The 17,904-nt window shown below is 36.4% G+C and overlaps 1 protein-coding gene and 1 long non-coding RNA gene across 2 annotated transcripts; one reads left to right on the top strand and one right to left on the bottom strand.

The window, feature by feature from the left end:
• Positions 1-598: 598 nt before the first annotated feature.
• Positions 599-3,321, bottom strand: LOC144193356 (uncharacterized). The gene is made up of 3 exons (XR_013325735.1): positions 3,121-3,321; positions 2,590-2,626; positions 599-670 (listed from the first exon to the last, which is right to left on the bottom strand). It is a non-coding gene; the product is annotated as an uncharacterized LOC144193356 (long non-coding RNA).
• Positions 3,322-11,893: 8,572 nt separating this feature from the next.
• On the top strand, positions 11,894-17,761 carry pex11a (peroxisomal biogenesis factor 11 alpha). The gene is made up of 3 exons (XM_077711817.1): positions 11,894-12,200; positions 12,953-13,068; positions 15,475-17,761. The coding sequence occupies exons 1-3, from the start codon at positions 12,145-12,147 to the stop codon at positions 16,041-16,043; spliced, it is 741 nt and encodes a 246-aa protein (XP_077567943.1). The 5' UTR covers positions 11,894-12,144; the 3' UTR covers positions 16,044-17,761.
• Positions 17,762-17,904: the final 143 nt, after the last annotated feature.

The following is a 17,904-nucleotide window of genomic DNA, read 5'->3' as shown; positions in this document are numbered from 1 at the left end:
CTCGCATATAAGCCTCGTCCGCATATAAGACGCACCCTAAAATTGCCTTAAAATTGTAGATTTTTACAATTTCTCTCATATTTTTGTTAACAAAGTGAAATAAATTCTAAAAATATCAGACATATTTTTGCTATTAAGGACCTCAGAAGGAGGATTTGCAGAAATTTTAACACCCATAAATGATTTATCGACTACCAGAAAAGCTGACAATTCATTACTCAATTGATTTTGGCATCCTAGTTGGCAGACATTCCAAAATATCCGAATAAATCCGATTTGGCCCACGGCCTAAAGAATTTGGCACACAGCCTGGAGCAAGTGTGCTTAGAGATGGCAGTTTGAGAATACAACATAATAACAACACTAATGTTAATTCCTTCTGAGCCCTCTGAAGCAGTATGATTCATTGTTTTTCCGAATTGAAACACTCTACAAAAAAAATAAAAATTAAAATTGTCAACAACCTTTTCAACAGTCTTGGGTAATAAGTGCTTATATTGTCACATGACACAATGCTGGCTAACTCTGAAAAGTTGAAAATGTGTTAAAGCAGTTGTCAACATGGTGATGGAAAGCTAAAATAAGCTACCTCTGATGAATACAACATCAATATGCTGCACACGTTCAAGAAGCTCAGAAGTCCGCGATCCAATTTATATCCCCGCACGCCCTATAAGAGTGGAATAGAAAAGAAATGCAATTAAAACCATAATCATAGAACCTTCTCTTATCCACAACTGACAGTGTTAATGGAAAACTGAATGTTAATAATGTAATTTTTATGAAAATCGTGGTACATTGTGAAAACATATGTGATTTGATGACCACTATGGTGACACATTGGGACTGTAGATAAATGAAGTATAAGAGGATAGTGTTGTCATATAGTGAAGAGCTGAATAATCTGCAGGGGATGTTCTGGTCTGGTCCTTCAAGGGGGATTGTTGTGGTAGTTGGGATTCAACGTGCGTCAAAGCTTTTTTTGTCAGCACGCTTCTTTAGAAATCATTCATAAGTATGGTGTTGACACCACGGTGCTCAAATGGCACTGCAGAAGAGAATACACGGTAGGGAACTTGAAAATTTCTTATTTTGTCGTTTTGCCCTGAAGTGATACGTTTTTTGGGGGTTTTTTGTATTCCTTCACTGTCTGTCAGAGATTCTTTTGAACCCCCTAAAGGCAGAAACATTCAGGCTTCATACTTTTCAACACCTTGTTGCGACCTTGCGAAATTCAATTTCTTCAGCATTCTTGTATGCCATCGTTTCCTTTTCCTCAGGAGGGAATATGACTTGATGCTGAAAAAATGCTGAAGATTGAGGATTTAGCTTTCTATGAGGCGCTTTCTTATCAGTTAAAAATGAGGTGAAAGTTCCAGATCGTGGATGTACACTTTGGAGGTTGAAAAAAAAGATTATAAAAGATCCATTATTGGAGTTTCAACAATGTTTTTCCTCTTCAGGTTCACCAGACTCAACTGCTCCTATAATATATTTTCCAGATTTTTATCTATGGTCACATATCGGTTAGGCAAACTATGGCCCGCGGACCACATCCAGCCCGCCAGGCTTTTTAATCTGGCCCGCTGACGTTGTCCAATTTTTTTTTCTCCCCAAGATGGCGCCATCACGCGGAAGCCAGTGGCAGTAGCTCTGTCTACTCTTATTTGTTTTTCATGTTTTACAGCCCCTCTATCTTTTTTAAATTACATTTTAACATTTTGTAATACATTTTACTTGACTTTGTACTTTATACTTTTTACTTTAATGATGAGTGATTAGTATGTTAATACTTTAGTCCTTTTTTTCAGTTTATGTTTCATATGTACTCTTAACGGATGCACTTTTTTATATGTATCATATCTTGTGCTGACCCGGCCCATCTGTCAATTTTTAAAGTCAATGTGGCCCCCGGGCCCAAAAGTTTGCCCACCCCTGGGTTAGGCTAAATAAGGTTTTATAGTAGCTAGCGAGAATTCCATGGCTCCAAGGCTACTATAGAATCCTTGACGCATTATTAATTAATAGTCCAATCCTGGGGAAAAGCGTATTGTTTGTTGCGCCCTTTGCCTTTGTGTACATAGTGTGCCTGACAGTATTGTTTGCTAAACCTCTCCTACAAACATAGGCCTTATTGCAATTCAGCTTGACCCGCCAATCCATTATTTAAACCGCTTAATCCACAGTTGCAAAGGTGCTCGGGGCTAGCATGTACACCCACACAAAAAATGTAAGTAAATTTCACGCAATGATGACGAAACGCCAATGGCTGTTTTCATTTGTATACATAAAGCCAGATGCTAAATTTGTCTCTGTTAATAAAGACAAATGTTTGACACAAATAATAAGCATCATATTAAAATTATGTAGTGGGTGGTTAAAGTGGAGCAACTGTTTAAGGCGGCAGATTTGGGGGAATTTAAGTAATCCATGATTCTATTGATTAGTCATTTTAATTAGTCGAGAAATCAGATAACAAAAATTTGTTGTTTTGCTGAATAATTTTAGCAGTGTTTATCCTTTTTTTAACCATTGCTTTCAAGGTGGCACTTTCAAAAGAGCAGTAAATGCCAGTACAAAATAAAATACCTGAGTTATTCTTCAACCCATACAGTGAGTCAATCACCTAGAACAACAAAACATAACATTTATCAAAAATTCACATTTCACATTCTCTATTAATAAAATGTATGAAACACATGAAACATTTATATTTTTATACTGCTTATTCTTACTGACACTAATTATCAGTGCTTTATACAAACAAAATGTAACATACAGTATTTCAAAAGTAAGCACATTAGCTTAACTTGTGACATATTTACATAGTTAGCATTCACCGGGTACCTATAATAGCATAGTAGTACGTATATGAATTGTATCTGCTAGCATAGCAATTATAGCTACTAGTGTCTAGCTAGCGCTAGCCTGGTGTTAATCACTAATTAGCAGGATATTTACACAATAGCGATACTATTACCTCTAAAAGAATATACAACACTTCTAAAACTCGAATTGGTTTCTACCAAGCCTCGAACAAGTACATAGTTTAATAAAATAACATACGTACTAGAGCACAATTAAGCATTGAGGCTTTAATTTATAACAGACCTAGCTTACCAGAGTGAAGACTCAACGAAACAGCTCGAAACATCACAATAAACGCACACTTCTTTTTCTTAGCAAGTAATCAACTTGTTAAAATCGATGTGAGTTGGTTAAGCATTTCTTTTTATGATTTTTTACTTAGAATTTCATCCCGGAAAACTACTGGGCTCATTCATGATACTCACAGTGCAAGACTGAATGTGGCCATAGTATTCACGGTTGCCACTAGGGGGCAGTTCATCTTTCCCAGTCGCGGGGGGGTGATGGAGTCTATCAATATAACTTAATACCGGACTTTTAAAACAACCCACTCTGATTGAAATTAAATTTGAAGCTTTTTACTAATTGAATTAAATGAATAATTGTTACAGCTCTAAATTTCTATATTTTACATAAAATAACCACTGTCAGTACACTACAATGTGCCCCAAATCACAGATATATCTTTACATGAGGTATAATTTAAAGTGATATAATGAGCTATAATGAAGTGAGGCAACTTCGTGTTTTTATGGAAGCACCTTGCGGAGAGCAGTTTAGCAATCATTTACAACAAATATAATTTACACTGCAGGGGCTTTAATAACCATAAATACTTGCCATATTCCTTTACGCATTAAACATCATCTTCATCATTGGTTTCAACATATGCGTCTCGGAAAAATGATTACTGTCAGCATGTGCTGTATATTTTTAGGCAGCTAAAAAAAATCACCCTAATTAGCAAAATTTGAGACTTACATTAATTTGTTATTAAAGTTGAATATCCTCTTTTTTAACAATTATACAGTACAAGCATTTCTGAACTATACTTGAACGGCACTTGTTTGGGAAAGTAATTATTTATCTTGTCATGGTTACTGACTAAAGAGCACTGGCATATGCAATATGTGACAAGACTCAGAATTAAGCCTAGATATTACTAATAAATATATTAGGCAATGAAAAGGATCAGGCCAGTAGGGTAAATGTTTATTAATAATAATGTGAAAATAGCTTTTAGTACCACTGACTCGATAAGTTATGTGTACCATCATTTATATATACCGTATTTTCACGACTATAAGGCGCACTTAAAAGTCTTAAATTTTCTCCAAATTAGACAGTGCGCCTTATAATCCAGTGCGCTTTATATATGGAAAAAACAGAAAACCAAAAACTAAAAACCACCACTGTCGGATATTAAAAAAACACAAACGCCTGAACTGAAACAATACTGTTAAATATGCAGATCAGCCATCTTAGTTTACAAAATCTTCGATCATATAGCCCCTCCCCCACAGCAAGATTTTATACAAAAACAATCCAAAACATCAACAATGGCCGGCTCCAGAGGTGACTGTGAAGTAGTGAGTGCTTCATACCTGGAAGTCAATAGCAAATACCGTATTTTCACCACTATAAGGCACACTTAAAAGTCTTAAATTTTCTCCAAAATAGACAGTGCGCCTTCTAATACAGTGCGCCTTATATGTGGAAAAAATGTCATTCATTGAGGGTGCGCCTTATAATGAGATGCGCCTTATAGTCGTGAAAATACGGTATATATAAAAATTATGGTAAACTTAACTTATTGAGTATTTTCCTTTTTTTTGCAACAAGAATTCTAGTACGTGTGTTGGTTTGAAACTCTGCAAGATGTATGTTTTTCTGCTTGTCTAACCCCTGAATATGAAAAATGTTGATTTCCCCTTAGCTCGATACCAAAGCCGAATACAAAATGAGGTTCACTAATGCTGTTGTGATTGCTTATAAAGTTCTCCAACTTTATTTCCCCACTTTTAAATTGCACATTACAAAAAGGCTATCACACCAATTGAGAGGAAGCTACAAATTTGCATTATTTTCATACCTTTCAATTCCCAGTATAAGTAGAATTTGTTACCGCAACCATTTCTAACTAAATTCAGGACAAGATGTTTCACCTAAAAAAAACTCTTTAGGATTTTTGCACATCATCAAAGGCATCCAGTTAATCAAAAGTTTAAGACGTGGTCATTAAAATCACCATGTTTCACCTTGATATTTGTAAAGGAAAATGAATGAAAAGTTGAATGAGATTCAATCGGCTATAGTGCTGATGATTTGAAACGTATTTCGATAGAAATCCACTTAAGAAAGAGCCAGAAAGCCTTGACGAGGTTTTTTTAATCCGAATGTGAGTCACCTTCAGGTAGCGTTTGTTTGCCTGTTGTGGCATGCGGAAAAATTAGACAAGCAATTAGACAGCAAGGACGAAGAGTGGCCATCTTGATGAAAACAATGTTTGTTCTTTTTCTTCTTGAAATAAGCTTGTGAAACAAAATCAATATGAAATGAACGGTTAGTAAACATTATTGTTATTTATTGCCTAACATTTTAGAAGCTGTGGTTGCTTTTGAACCCTTTACACCTGGACATGTGTCAAACTGGCGGCCCGGGGGCCAAATCTGGCCCATCGCATCATTTTGTGCGGTCCGGGAAAGTAAATGATGAGTGCTGACTTTCTGTTTTAGGATCAAATTAAAATGATAGATATAGATGTAGATAAAATTTCCTGATTTCCCCCCTTTTAAATCAATAATTGTCATTTTTTAATCATTTTTTTCTGTGTTTTTAGTTCAAAAATCCTTTTGTAAAATCAAAAAATATATAAAAAAGCTAAAATAGATCTACAAAAAACTGAATATTCAGAGTTTTTCATACAGTTCTTTCAATCCATTTATAAAAAAATGTAAATATTATATTTAAAATGGCCCACATGAAATTGAAAATGAAACGAGTTGACGTTAACGCGGTCCGCGAACCAACCGTTTGACACCCTAGCTTTACGGGACACTCATTTAACTCCCTTGACTGCATTAGAAGTCCAATCTCTTTTTAATAAGAGAGGGCGACAGAATTCCCAGTCGAAGAAGATTGGACATCGAACATCTTTAATGGCGTAGCGACGCTCTAAGCATCCAAACAGAAAGGATCTGCATTTTGAAAAATAGTTTTGACATTTTAAATAGATCACAAGTCAGTTCGCTTCACGGTTTATTTGTTTTTTTTTTCTCCTCCAAAAACAGCATATATTGACATTTGACAATCTTTGAAATAAGTCCAGGCTACAAGAGCAATAATGCATGCAGTTCACGCTTTTTGCTTGACGCTGTAGCAAATCTGTAGAAAATCCAAGGATAATGAACACGGCTTGTTTTGAGGACCAACATCAAGCACTTAGCAAAGCTGGGCTGCAAAAAACGCCTACGCTCAGAGTTGACACCGGGGTTTCTCCGGTCCTGTGCTACCTCCCAGCTTGCCACATCGGAAATTTGCCTTTGAGGATTCAATCTTAAGATTATACCGTAGAACCGCTTCCTACACACGCGCGCCGCTGCTTTAAACCCGATCTAACATGTCTTTGGCCCGTGGCGCCGCATGTGTGCGGGCGGGCGGAAAATATTTCCCGTCGATCGTGCTCCCAGTCAGAGGTGAAACTTCTTGTAGCCATTGATCAATCTGGGCTGTGCTATCGTATCATTGTGATTGTCGAGGCATCTGCTAAACTCTGGGTGGCATCATCAAGAGTACACCATCGGGAGAGCGTGTTAAAAAGAAGTGGAGAATTTCCCCCAAGATTGGCCACAGAATGAAATAAACGATTGGATTTTGATGCCTAATTGTTTACTGCGATGTGTTGGAAAAGTATACACACCACTCTTTATGTAGTCTAGGGAGAGTGATAAAGAGACAGACAGATGTGTGAAGTTAGATAGGTAGGTAGGGAGGGAGGTGGATAGGTGGGTAGGTGGGTAGGTGGGTAGGTGGGTCGGTGGGTCGGTGGGTAGGTAGGTAGGTAGGTAGGTAGGTAAGTAGGCAGGTAAGTAGGTAAGTAGGTAAGTAGGTAAGTAGGTAAGTAGGTAAGTAGGTAAGTAGGTAAGTAGGTAAGTAGGTAAGTAGGTAAGTAGGTAAGTAGGTAAGTAGGTAAGTAGGTAAGTAGGTAAGTAGGTAAGTAGGTAAGTAGGTAGGTGGGAAAGTGGGTGGGTAGGTAGGTAGGTAGGTGGGGAGTTGTAAGGGGGCTTAGGTAGGTTGATACTAGGTAAGTAGGTACTAAGTTGGTAGGTAGATAAGTAGGTAGGTGGGTAGGTCGGCATGTAGGTACTAAGTAGTTAGGTAGGTAGGTAGGTAAGTAGGTAGATAGATAGGTAGATAGGTAGATAGGTAGATAGGTAGGTAGGTAGGTAGGTAGGTAGGTAGGTAGGTAGGTAGGTAGGTAGGTAGGTATGTAGGTGGGTAGGTGGGCAGGTAGGTACTAAGTTGGTAGGTAAGTAGGTAGGTAGGTAGGTATTAAGTTGGTAGGTAGGTAGATGGCTGGGTAGGTAGGTAGGTGGGTGGGTGGTTGTTAGGGTAGTAATTGGGCTTAAGTAGGTTGGTACAAGGTAGGTAGGTGTGCAGGTAGGTACTAAGTTGGTAGGTTAGTGGATGGGTGGCAGGATTGTATGGGGGCTTAGGTAGGTTGGTACGAGATAGGTACTAGTTTGGTAGGTAAGAAGATAGGTAGATAGGTAAATAGATAGGTAGGTAGGCGGGTAGGTAAGTAACTATTTGGTTATATGTCAGGGCCTGACTTGTGGAAATCAAGTTTCATCAGGTAAATGTCTTTGTTTTTTTTTTTTTTTTTAACAGGAGCCAAAATTGTCCCTTGGCCCACATAAAATTCCAACTCACACGAAATGCTCCATCTCACCATGTTTTCCGCAGCAGTACAAAATGTAGTCAGAGAAATAGAGTGCATGTATCATACTGCAAATGGATGGTAAAAAAAAAGGCGCTTGTCAGTAAATGACAGGCTTTTCTCATGTTTGTATTTACAGAACGCGGCACTCCGAGTGCCTTTCCTGCATAAAACAACATGTTATCTCCAAGCAAACACATTTATGAAACAAAAGAATAGACAACTCCATTTTGAGGAATCATCTGTTCTGTTTTTAAGACCAGTTTAACTCTTTGGCTGCCATTGACGGCAATAGACATCCAAACTTTAAGACTCAGTGCAAATAGATATAAATAGATATGTCAATGGCAGTAAATAAGTCCAATATCCAATGCTGCAATATCCAGTGTTTATCATATTTGTTATTAATGGCCGCCGGACTGCTCGACAATTACTGACTGAAATGAATTTTCGATTGAGCCTTTCTATTTCCTCTCATCTAGTCATCCTTTTTTGAAATGTTATATTGCTTGGTACCGTATATTCACGACTATAAGGCGCACTGCATTATAAGGCGCACCCTCAATGAATGACATTTTCCCCATATATAAGGCGCACTGGATTATAAGGCGCACCCTAAATGAATGATACTTTAAATTCTCAGGATGATATTTTTTTTAAACAAAAAAATCCTATTTTTAACCATTTTATGACTGGATTTATGTTTGAATTTAGGCATGAATACACATTTGGTTCAACATAAAAAGACATATCGTCTATATAAAACATTTTAAAATGTACTCGATGTTGAACAAAAATCATAAACCATCAAAAAAAATAAGTCAAGGTAATAAATTAGTTTAAATTGAATTGTTGTCAAGGATGCGAAATTGGAGGATAAAAATAAGTCCCCTGAAGGCTTTAAAGTTGATTCATCTGTTTAAAATTAATTGAATTTATTATTATTTCCATTGGAATTATCATTTGATAATTCAAAAAAACAATTTAAAACAACCAACTGCGACATTGTTTATCAAATGCTAACTTACTTGGAATTTCAATGAGTCATTGGCAAACTACTTTGGCTAAAAATAAAACACTTATTGCACTTTATGTAATACTTTTTTTCAACATCTTTCAACTCTATATGGAGAGAAATGATTAGCATTATAATAAATCCTCTTCAAGGTCAAACTCATATGCAAATGAATGCAATGACCTCATCAAATAAACCAACGAATTTGGAAACAATCCATTTGAACTTGACTTTCCAATATTCTATGCATGGGCGGCCATTTTTGGAAAAACCACAAAAGCATAAAATGAAATGTGTGCACTTACTTTCAAGTGTTACATAGAATTCCATTATCAAGCCCTTTTTTTCGCCACCACAAACATGATTTGCATTGCTTTGAAACGATTCAAACGTCAAGAAAGAAAGGGAATGCAAATTAAGCTCTGTTTGTTATTATTGTGTTGAGGAAATCAGTATTGTGAGGATTTCAATGTTCACTATGCTTAATTAACTTGGAAGAATTGGTGATAAGGTTGGCCAAGCTGTTTCCGCTATATAGACGCACAACAAATGACTCTGCATTGGATGTGACAGTTTGTTCATAGTGAAGCTTGACCTTTAATCTGGGAACCGTTTAAAAAAAAACTACATTTCATCTCGTTAGAATTACCTTACATTGAAATAGATTTACCCTATATCCGCACTATAATGAGCAAATAAAACATTTATTTTCTAAAAAGCTGTCACTGCACCTTATAGTATATATATATCATTCAAACTACGGCCCGCGGGCCACATCCAGCCCGCTAGGCTTTTTAATCCGGCCCGCTGACGTTGTCCAAATAATGTTTTTTTTCTTTTTTCCCCAAGATGGCGCTGTCATACGGAAACCAGTGGCAGTCGCTCTGTCCACTCTTATTTGTTTTTCGTGTTTTACAGCCTCTCTAACTTTTTTAAATGACATTTTAATATTTTTTAAGACATTCCTTTTTACTTTACTGTGTACTTTATACTTTTTACTTTAATGATGAGTGATTAGTATGTTAATACTTTAGTCCTTTTTTTCTGTTTATGTTTCATATGTACTGTTAACGGATGCACTTTTTTATCTGTATCGTATCTTGTGCTGACCCGGGGCCCATTTGTCAAATTTTGAAAGCCAATATGGCCCCCAGGAACAAAAGTTTGCCCACCCCTGGTATATATGGATTAATATTAGTTGACTATGGTATGAAATTCTCTTTCAATTCCCAGTAGTTGAGGTAAAAAAGACAATTTCTTACCACAACTATTACTATTGTCGTGTTTTCCAACCTTTTTTGGAGCTGTGGTACATTTTTTACACTAAATCTCAAGGGACACCACTATCGGAAAATCTATTCATTTAAAACTATGTCACCTATATTAACAATAGTCATTCTCATCAAAGTTTTATCAGCAGAAATCACATTAACCTCCAAAATGATTCCAAAATCGAATTTCTCATATTGACCTAATGTCACCCAAAGTTGAATAACTTCCAGTGATGCAAAAAATAAGTATGTCATGTTTTTAATCACATCCTTTTATGACTTTTCTACAAATATTGCTTAAATCTCCGTATATTACGCAAAAAAACAGACGTTACGTCAGCAAAAGTTGTTTTTCTAGAAATCAAACCACCATAACTATTGCGTCTTATAAAAAAATAGTTAAAATTTGATATTTTCACTTTGAATATGACAATTCCACATTTCAATAAGTATTGAATTTCTCATATCTGAGTTTCCCATCACGTTTATGATCTTTCAATTACAAATTTGCAAAAAATAATAATAATAATATATCAAAGGCAATATGAATCAACTTGGCATGGTAGATAATTTTTTTATAAGCATGAGCCATTTCTGGAAATTTAATTAGATGAAATCAGCCCATTTTTCATGCTAAATTTTATCTTTGAGATGATTAGATATGTGGAAGATGTTATTAATCACGCTCATTTTGAAGTCTGCTTCTATGCTGTGTGAATAGATTTCACTTTCAATTTCTAAGTCATTTGGTGTCATTGGAGTACTTAGAAAGAATAAATGTTCCATTTGAAGTGCTTCCGAATCCGCATTACTACGTGCCCAAAATATTTCTGGATGAGAAAAAACTAACAAGGCACAGAAACATGAGCTGGGACTGCCTCAAACCAATTTTATGCTTTGGGGGGGTCAAACAGTGAGTCATATATTGATTTAATATCCGGCGACCTTTGACAAAGGCTTTGAGCAATGCGAGCTTCTGAGGTGCAGATGAATCCTTGGAGTTTTCATGGGTGTGCTTTTGGATTCAGGGTTTTTTTAAAATCACTTTTTAATCAATTCTAGGCTCAGACCAGTGGTATAATTAAAATGACTGTCACAATAAACTATGTATTATTGGAAAATTGGGCGCCTCGGTGGATTAGTGGTTGGCGCGTTGGTCTCGTAGGGAGAACTAGGGTTCAAATCAATTCAAAAAATTTGCATGTTTTCTCCGGAATTACGTGGGTTTTCTTTGGGTTCCGCTCACATTCCAAAAACATGCTAGGCTAGCTGGTTGAAACTAGCTAAAGTGCGCCTAGGTCTGAGTGTGCGCGTGAATGGTTGCTTGTATCCTTGTACTCTGTGATGGCTGGCCACCGATTCAGTGTGTCCCTCACTTCTGGGGTCAAGCACCCCCCGTGAACCTAGTGAGGATAAAGTGCTTCAGAAAATGAGATGATATTGCAAAATTTGAGGAAATTTCGGCAATGTGAAAAAAAGGCTTTAATTTCTTTTAGATTTTTCTGCTACATATTCAACTATAATAGGTAATGAGCGATAAAATGGTTGATTGATTCAAATTAAAATTCAATGCAATTCAGGTATTTATCATCTTTGTTATTTAAACACAGTAAAAGTGTTCCAAGTAGGTTTGACATACGTTCCTAGAAAAACAAAACACTCGTATTCAGAACCAAAAGTATGCGTCCGGTTTTAACTTTACTTTTGGCCAAAAGTTTGATTATAATATGTACTTTTTTGGTCATTGAATTCGTTTGTGGTTACTATGGTAACAGTGACGCGTTGGGTCGTGACCCTGTCTCCACTTCCGTCTGGCTGGTGAATACTTCCGGGTTGGGAAAAAAACACACCTGTTTGCAACTCACTAGAAGAGAAAGAAACGTGCTACAAACTTTTTCCACAATTCGAGCTTTAAATGCCATTTGTTTTTAACCTTAAACTTCAAACTAATCGTCATTCCTGAGGTAATTTATCGCGATCATATTTGCTGTGAATTGTGTCAAATCTAGGAAGACCAGAGTGGAACAAGTTGTACTACTAGGCAAGTAGTAATGGAGATCTTTCAAAATGTTATCAACCAGAGTCAAGGAAGGGATCGCATTTTCAGGTACGTTTTTGAGTCAAAGTTCGTGACAATTTGTTGCCCATGTTACGATTTAATTTGATTTTTAGACGTAAACGACTCCACTTGCTTTTAAGTTGAACTATTCGACAGTGGATAACCATTCAAAAGTTGGCACTTTAAACCGTCAACTGTTTTCAAGACAAAATGGCTACTATTTTATAAAAGTGTTTTTGTTTATTTATTTTGACATTTGGGTGCTTCAACTATTTATTAGGCAAGTAACTTTTTTGTCAGTTAAAAAAATACATATTACTAATTATTATTTTGGGGACATTATCAATCATGTTTGTATTTTTTTAACATTGTAAATACTAACTAAATTATTGTATTTGACAGGAATAAACAGTAAACACTTTATAAGTCATTTTTTTCACTGTAGTATTTATCTCCTTGCATGCAGCTGATGTTGAAAGACACTAATTAATTTCAGCTGGGCAAATTAGCTTAAAATGCTCGTGTTTCTGTGCTATTAAGTCAAATTTATCTTCAATTCAAACTGCATTAGTTGTCTAAAGCAGTAAATAAGTTAAATAAGTGCCCATAAAGGGGAAAAAAGTAAATTTATTCGCCCCTTTCAGTCAAAATGGTCTGGCGTCGTCAATGGCATCCAAGTTAAGTGAAAACTCTTCAAGTGTTTACATACAAATAATATGTGGATAAAAGGGCTAACCTGGGTGTTTTTTTTTTCTTGGTAACTCTAACAAACATTTTAATTGTATTTTTTCTTCTTTTAGAACAACCCAATATGCATGTGCCCTCGCTGTGTATGGCCTTCGAAACAACTCACGACAAAAAGACCTTCTTATCAAACTCAGTAGATTGGAGGCAAACATGAGTTCCGGAAGAAAATGTAAGTACGATCAATTTAAAGTATTAAAATGAAATTTTTCATAATGTTACCAGCCGGATATTTGCAGCTTGTAGTTGACCTTTCCCTGTAGAAGCCTGTCTTTTAAGTCAATAATGTATTAAATAACAGAGTAGGCAACATTTTTTTATTTTTTTACTTGAAGGTTTTTTTTTTTTTCCCTTGGTTGTTAACATATGAAAATAAAAAAAAATGGCATTATTATTTTAGGGTATGGAGAGGAAATTGGCAGTCATTAAGATTAATCATGATCCATTTTGAGATTAGTTGAGTGGGGGGACCAAAAGTCAAAATATCTTAAATTTTACATATTGAGTGACCTTAACATTCCTACCTCATTTTAAATTAATTTAATAATTTTAATGTTGACCGATGTCATATCATAATTAATGTTAGTGAATCAAAATTAATGGTAGTGAATAAGTTAGTTAGAGGTGGGTAAAAATATAAATCTATCATCTTATTGAACAGTCTTTATAAGCCTAGTGGGCTGCTAGGCTTCTCTCGAACCCGGACCACCTCAACGGCAGCAATTCTCAGATCACTGAACCATTTCCAGATTCTTTTAATTTGCCTCTTTTCATTTAAATTTTCTTCTTCATTTTTTTGCTATCCGATGATAAATTCTGCTGAACAAAAAGATGAAAGCCATCGAACTTGAACAACGTTTCTATGTTAATTTTACACACTTTCAGCAAGTAGTGTGTTAGAATCTTTAATCTCATCAGATGCTCGCCACTTCTGAAGAAAACCTTTTCTATTATAATTGAATAAAGGGAAGAAAGGTAAAAAAATAATAAAAGTTATGTTAGACTCGTGACTTGCTAAGGTGTCTTTCAACTCCACCAGAATGAATCCATTGTGTGAACAGCAGGACACTTTTGAGACTCAGTGTGAGTGAGTTTTGCTTTCCCCAACTTTTTTCCACTTCAAGGCTCCGCAACCATTTAAAATTCAGCGGCAGACATGATATGAGCCTTTCATGATGATACAGGCTGTGCAAATAAAAATCTCTCCCCTCTCGTTGCAATATGAGGTCGCAGTCAAATTGGCCAAACTCACATCCTAAAGCATTTAATTTTGACCTAGTCACGGCAGCCTTGAGGCTCAAAAACTTTTTCAAACGTGCGGTGCGGGGGCTAGAAATGGCCCGCGGGGTTGTTCTGCCCGACCGACTTTTCTACTGTATTTCACCGGGATTCGTGTATAACGCTTCAGGTTTTTTGGTAAAAAATTTAGCGTGTTACACTTGAATAAATACGATAGTGTTCCCTCGCTACTTTTGCGGTTCAGCTACCACGGACTCAGAGCTTTGCGGATTTTTTTGGGGAAAAAAAATACAAATATTACATTGAAACAACATATTTTACAGTTTTTTTTTTGTTATAACATGAATTTCACTTTCTCTACCCGTATTCGATATGGTGTACTGTATACAGGGGGGTAAAATAAATAAAAAATAAAAAGATAAAAAAATACAAATAATTTTTTTTTGAATTAAATTATAATTAAGCATTTTTGAAGAGGAATCCCTACTTCGCAGAAATTCACTTATCGCGGGTGGTGCCGGTCCTCATTAACCGCGATAACCGAGGGAACACTGTATATTGATTGAGTCATTCATTTTTTTTAACCGCTTTATCCTTACTTGGGTCGCTGGGGTGCTGGAGCCTATCCCAGCTGACTTTGGGCCAGAGGTGGGGGATACCCTGAAGCGGTGGCTAGCCAATTATTCGGGGTTAAGGGTAATTTGGAGGATTCAATCAGCCATGCATTTCTTTGGAATTTGGGAAGAAACCGGAGTGCCCAGAGAAAACCCACACAGGGAAAACATGCAAACTCCACACAGGTGGACCGACTTGGATTTGAACCCAAGGCCGATGTGGTGAACACTCAAACCGCCGGGCCAAATTACTTATAAGTACCCGGAGAAAACCCATGCAGGCCCAGGGAAAACATGCAAACTCCACACAGGTGGACCGACCTGGATTTAAACCGAAGACCAATGTGGTAAACCCTCAATCCGCCTGGCCAAGTGACCTATAAGTACCATAAAATGAAAATGGACTGACGCAAAATGCCTGCTATTGACAATCATAGATGTCCAATTCACTTAAACTGCTCTTCGTCATCAATGACGGCAAATGAATGACATTTTTAGAGCTAAAATGAACTGTTTCGGCCCCCATGATATCTATCTAGCATAAACGTGGCCCGAGAACCAAAGTGAGTTTGACATCCCATCTCTAACGTCTGACTTTGGGTCATTATGGGCCAGGTGCCCTTTCAATTTGAAAAAGACAGATATTAATCTTGAATACTATTAGATGGATATTATCCCCTCCATGCACATTTTCATTCCGCTTTTTTTTCTGCTTTTTCTGTCAGTGTTCAGACTGGGCAACGCGCTAAATGCCATCGAGGCTGCCAAGCGAAGCGTACGACTCCCTGACCGAGCACTTTGCCTTTGCCTTACCGCCGCCAACGTCAACCGTGCGCTCTACTTTATTTGCGACAACGCGCTTTGGGCCGGGACCGTCGGCCTTCTCCCGAATCTCGATAAGGAGCGCTGGAGCGTCTGCGCATCGCGATGCTACCTCCTCTCGCTCGTGGCTGGCCTGATCCGTGACGTTTACGTCATCTCCCGCTTGATGGCGCAGAGGACTCGGGATGAGCGCTTCATGCGGAAAATGAACGCGCATCTCCAAGACAATCCCGAAGTGGCGGAAGTCATCATCCCTCATTTGGATGCCTTTCTTTTTATGCTCTTGCATATTTTCAAATCCCATCCCGCTGTTGTCATAGATACCGTCAAAAATATTTGCGATTTGTCCATCCCGTTGGACAAATTGAGGATTTATCAGTCTAATGCTGGGGTGGTTGCATTTTGTGGTCTGTTATCTTCACTGATCGGGATTATAACGCTCGTACAACCTAAATTGAGGATGAAACCTTGACCTGTTTTTTTGGAAAACAGGTGATTGTGTTTCAGGGTCATTAATGCATTTGGACTGGCGATCGAATCCAATCACTGCAAGGCCTCCCAGTTAAAATAAAATAGATGTCTACTAGCTAAATAGCAGAGAATTACTCTGTCGTCAATTTAAAGAAAAAAGTGCAATAGTGATTTATTACAAGTTTGCACTTGAGTTAACAAAAATTTCATTTTTGTACATTTATCTAATTCGCACCAAGACTGATGGAATAGAAAGTTAGCTTGCAAGGATTCTCAATTTTATACCTAATTGTGGAAAGCCATTATTATTAATCTTGCATATTATTTTTTGCTGATCATGATATTTTCATAAACTGCATTCAACTTTAAACTTGATATTTTTCAAAACATTGGACAATACCTGTGAGAATAAGACTATTTTCCTTTATTTTAATTTTTCAGAAAGAGGATCACAAAGTTGAAAAAATTTGATAAATTAATAATCTGGAAAATTTAACCATTAAATTATATCAAGTTTTGAGGACTACCTTTTCACAGCTTAGTACCTTTTAATGCTAAAATATTGAGCTAAATGTTAGCATTCACCAAGCAACAGGCCATAAGCATTAAAATTCTATCCCCAAAACCCCTAAATTCCTTATAAAAGACTGTCAAAGCTAGTTATTAATATGGAACTGCACTGTAATTTACGTCATATAAAGGAAAACAACACAAAATGGACAAACTTAAAACCTTTAAATGCCTAGTAGTAAATTATTTTTTGCACAAGTCGCCTTATATGTAATAGTCTTCACATGCTCCATTGAAAATAGCTTTATTTTCAAATTTTTAACAAGACAACAATACATTTGTACGCCAAAAAGCTTTTTTCTCACCAGCCCGACGTTGGCGTACTCCATCAAAATTGCAAAAATATATTCCATTTCCCTTTCAACATCATTGCAGGTTTTATTGTAGAAAGAAAACAAATGACTACTCCAAGAGTAATTACCGCAAAAGAACAACCAGATTCAGTAATAAATAATAAACATTTGTTCTCCTGGTTGTAGATCATTTGCTAGGTTTGGTAGACAAAATATTTTCTTTTCACATTACGGTGTGTCAATGTTGTTTCAGTATCAACTAAGTTGGAACCAGTATGCAAGAAACTTTTATTTTGGTGCAATTAAACCCATTTTTGGGCGAAAAAAAATGAAACTCTGGAATGCTAATGTCGCTAACCCAAGTGCTCTTATTGCATTTGACAACAGCACATTTTAAATGGCAACAGTGTGAAACTACAGACATTTTTGAGTAAAACAACTTTTGCAATTTCCTTGTTATGTGAAGGCACCTTCTGTATTGTGCTACTGAAAGTAAATTTAAAAAAAAATCCTTTTATAAAGCCCCTGAACCAATTTTACAGTCTTAATCTCGTATGATTTTGCACTTTAATTGACATTCCTTGAGTGTTTGACTCTTTTTTTGGATGAATTGATGTTTGTAATTATCGAATGAAACGTGTACTTATCATTTTGGTTGGAACGACATTTTTTGGGGTGTGAAATATGAATAAATTGTCTGTGTTGACAATACTGTGTTCATGATTATAACTGAATCATATTTATTTTCATTTCATCACAGGTGAGTGTATTTAAAGTGGAATTATAGGGGATATTTGCCAATTTATTAAACATATATTCAGGAAGATTTATGAGTCAAATGTTCCAAAATCATGATATGAAGAGTCTACACACACTTTTTCTTTAAAAAAACGGGTGGTTGTAAAATATGAAATGAATAATATCCAAATTTTCCTACCATTTCCATGACTATAAACCTAAATATGTGTAAAATGTTCATGAGAAGTTGACATTAAGATC

The sequence above is a fragment of the Stigmatopora nigra genome, chromosome 2 (assembly GCF_051989575.1).
Source record: "Stigmatopora nigra isolate UIUO_SnigA chromosome 2, RoL_Snig_1.1, whole genome shotgun sequence".
Lineage (NCBI taxonomy): Eukaryota > Metazoa > Chordata > Actinopteri > Syngnathiformes > Syngnathidae > Stigmatopora > Stigmatopora nigra.
The sequence above is the reverse complement of the archived record's forward strand: the minus strand, read 5'-3'. Positions and strand labels throughout refer to the sequence as shown.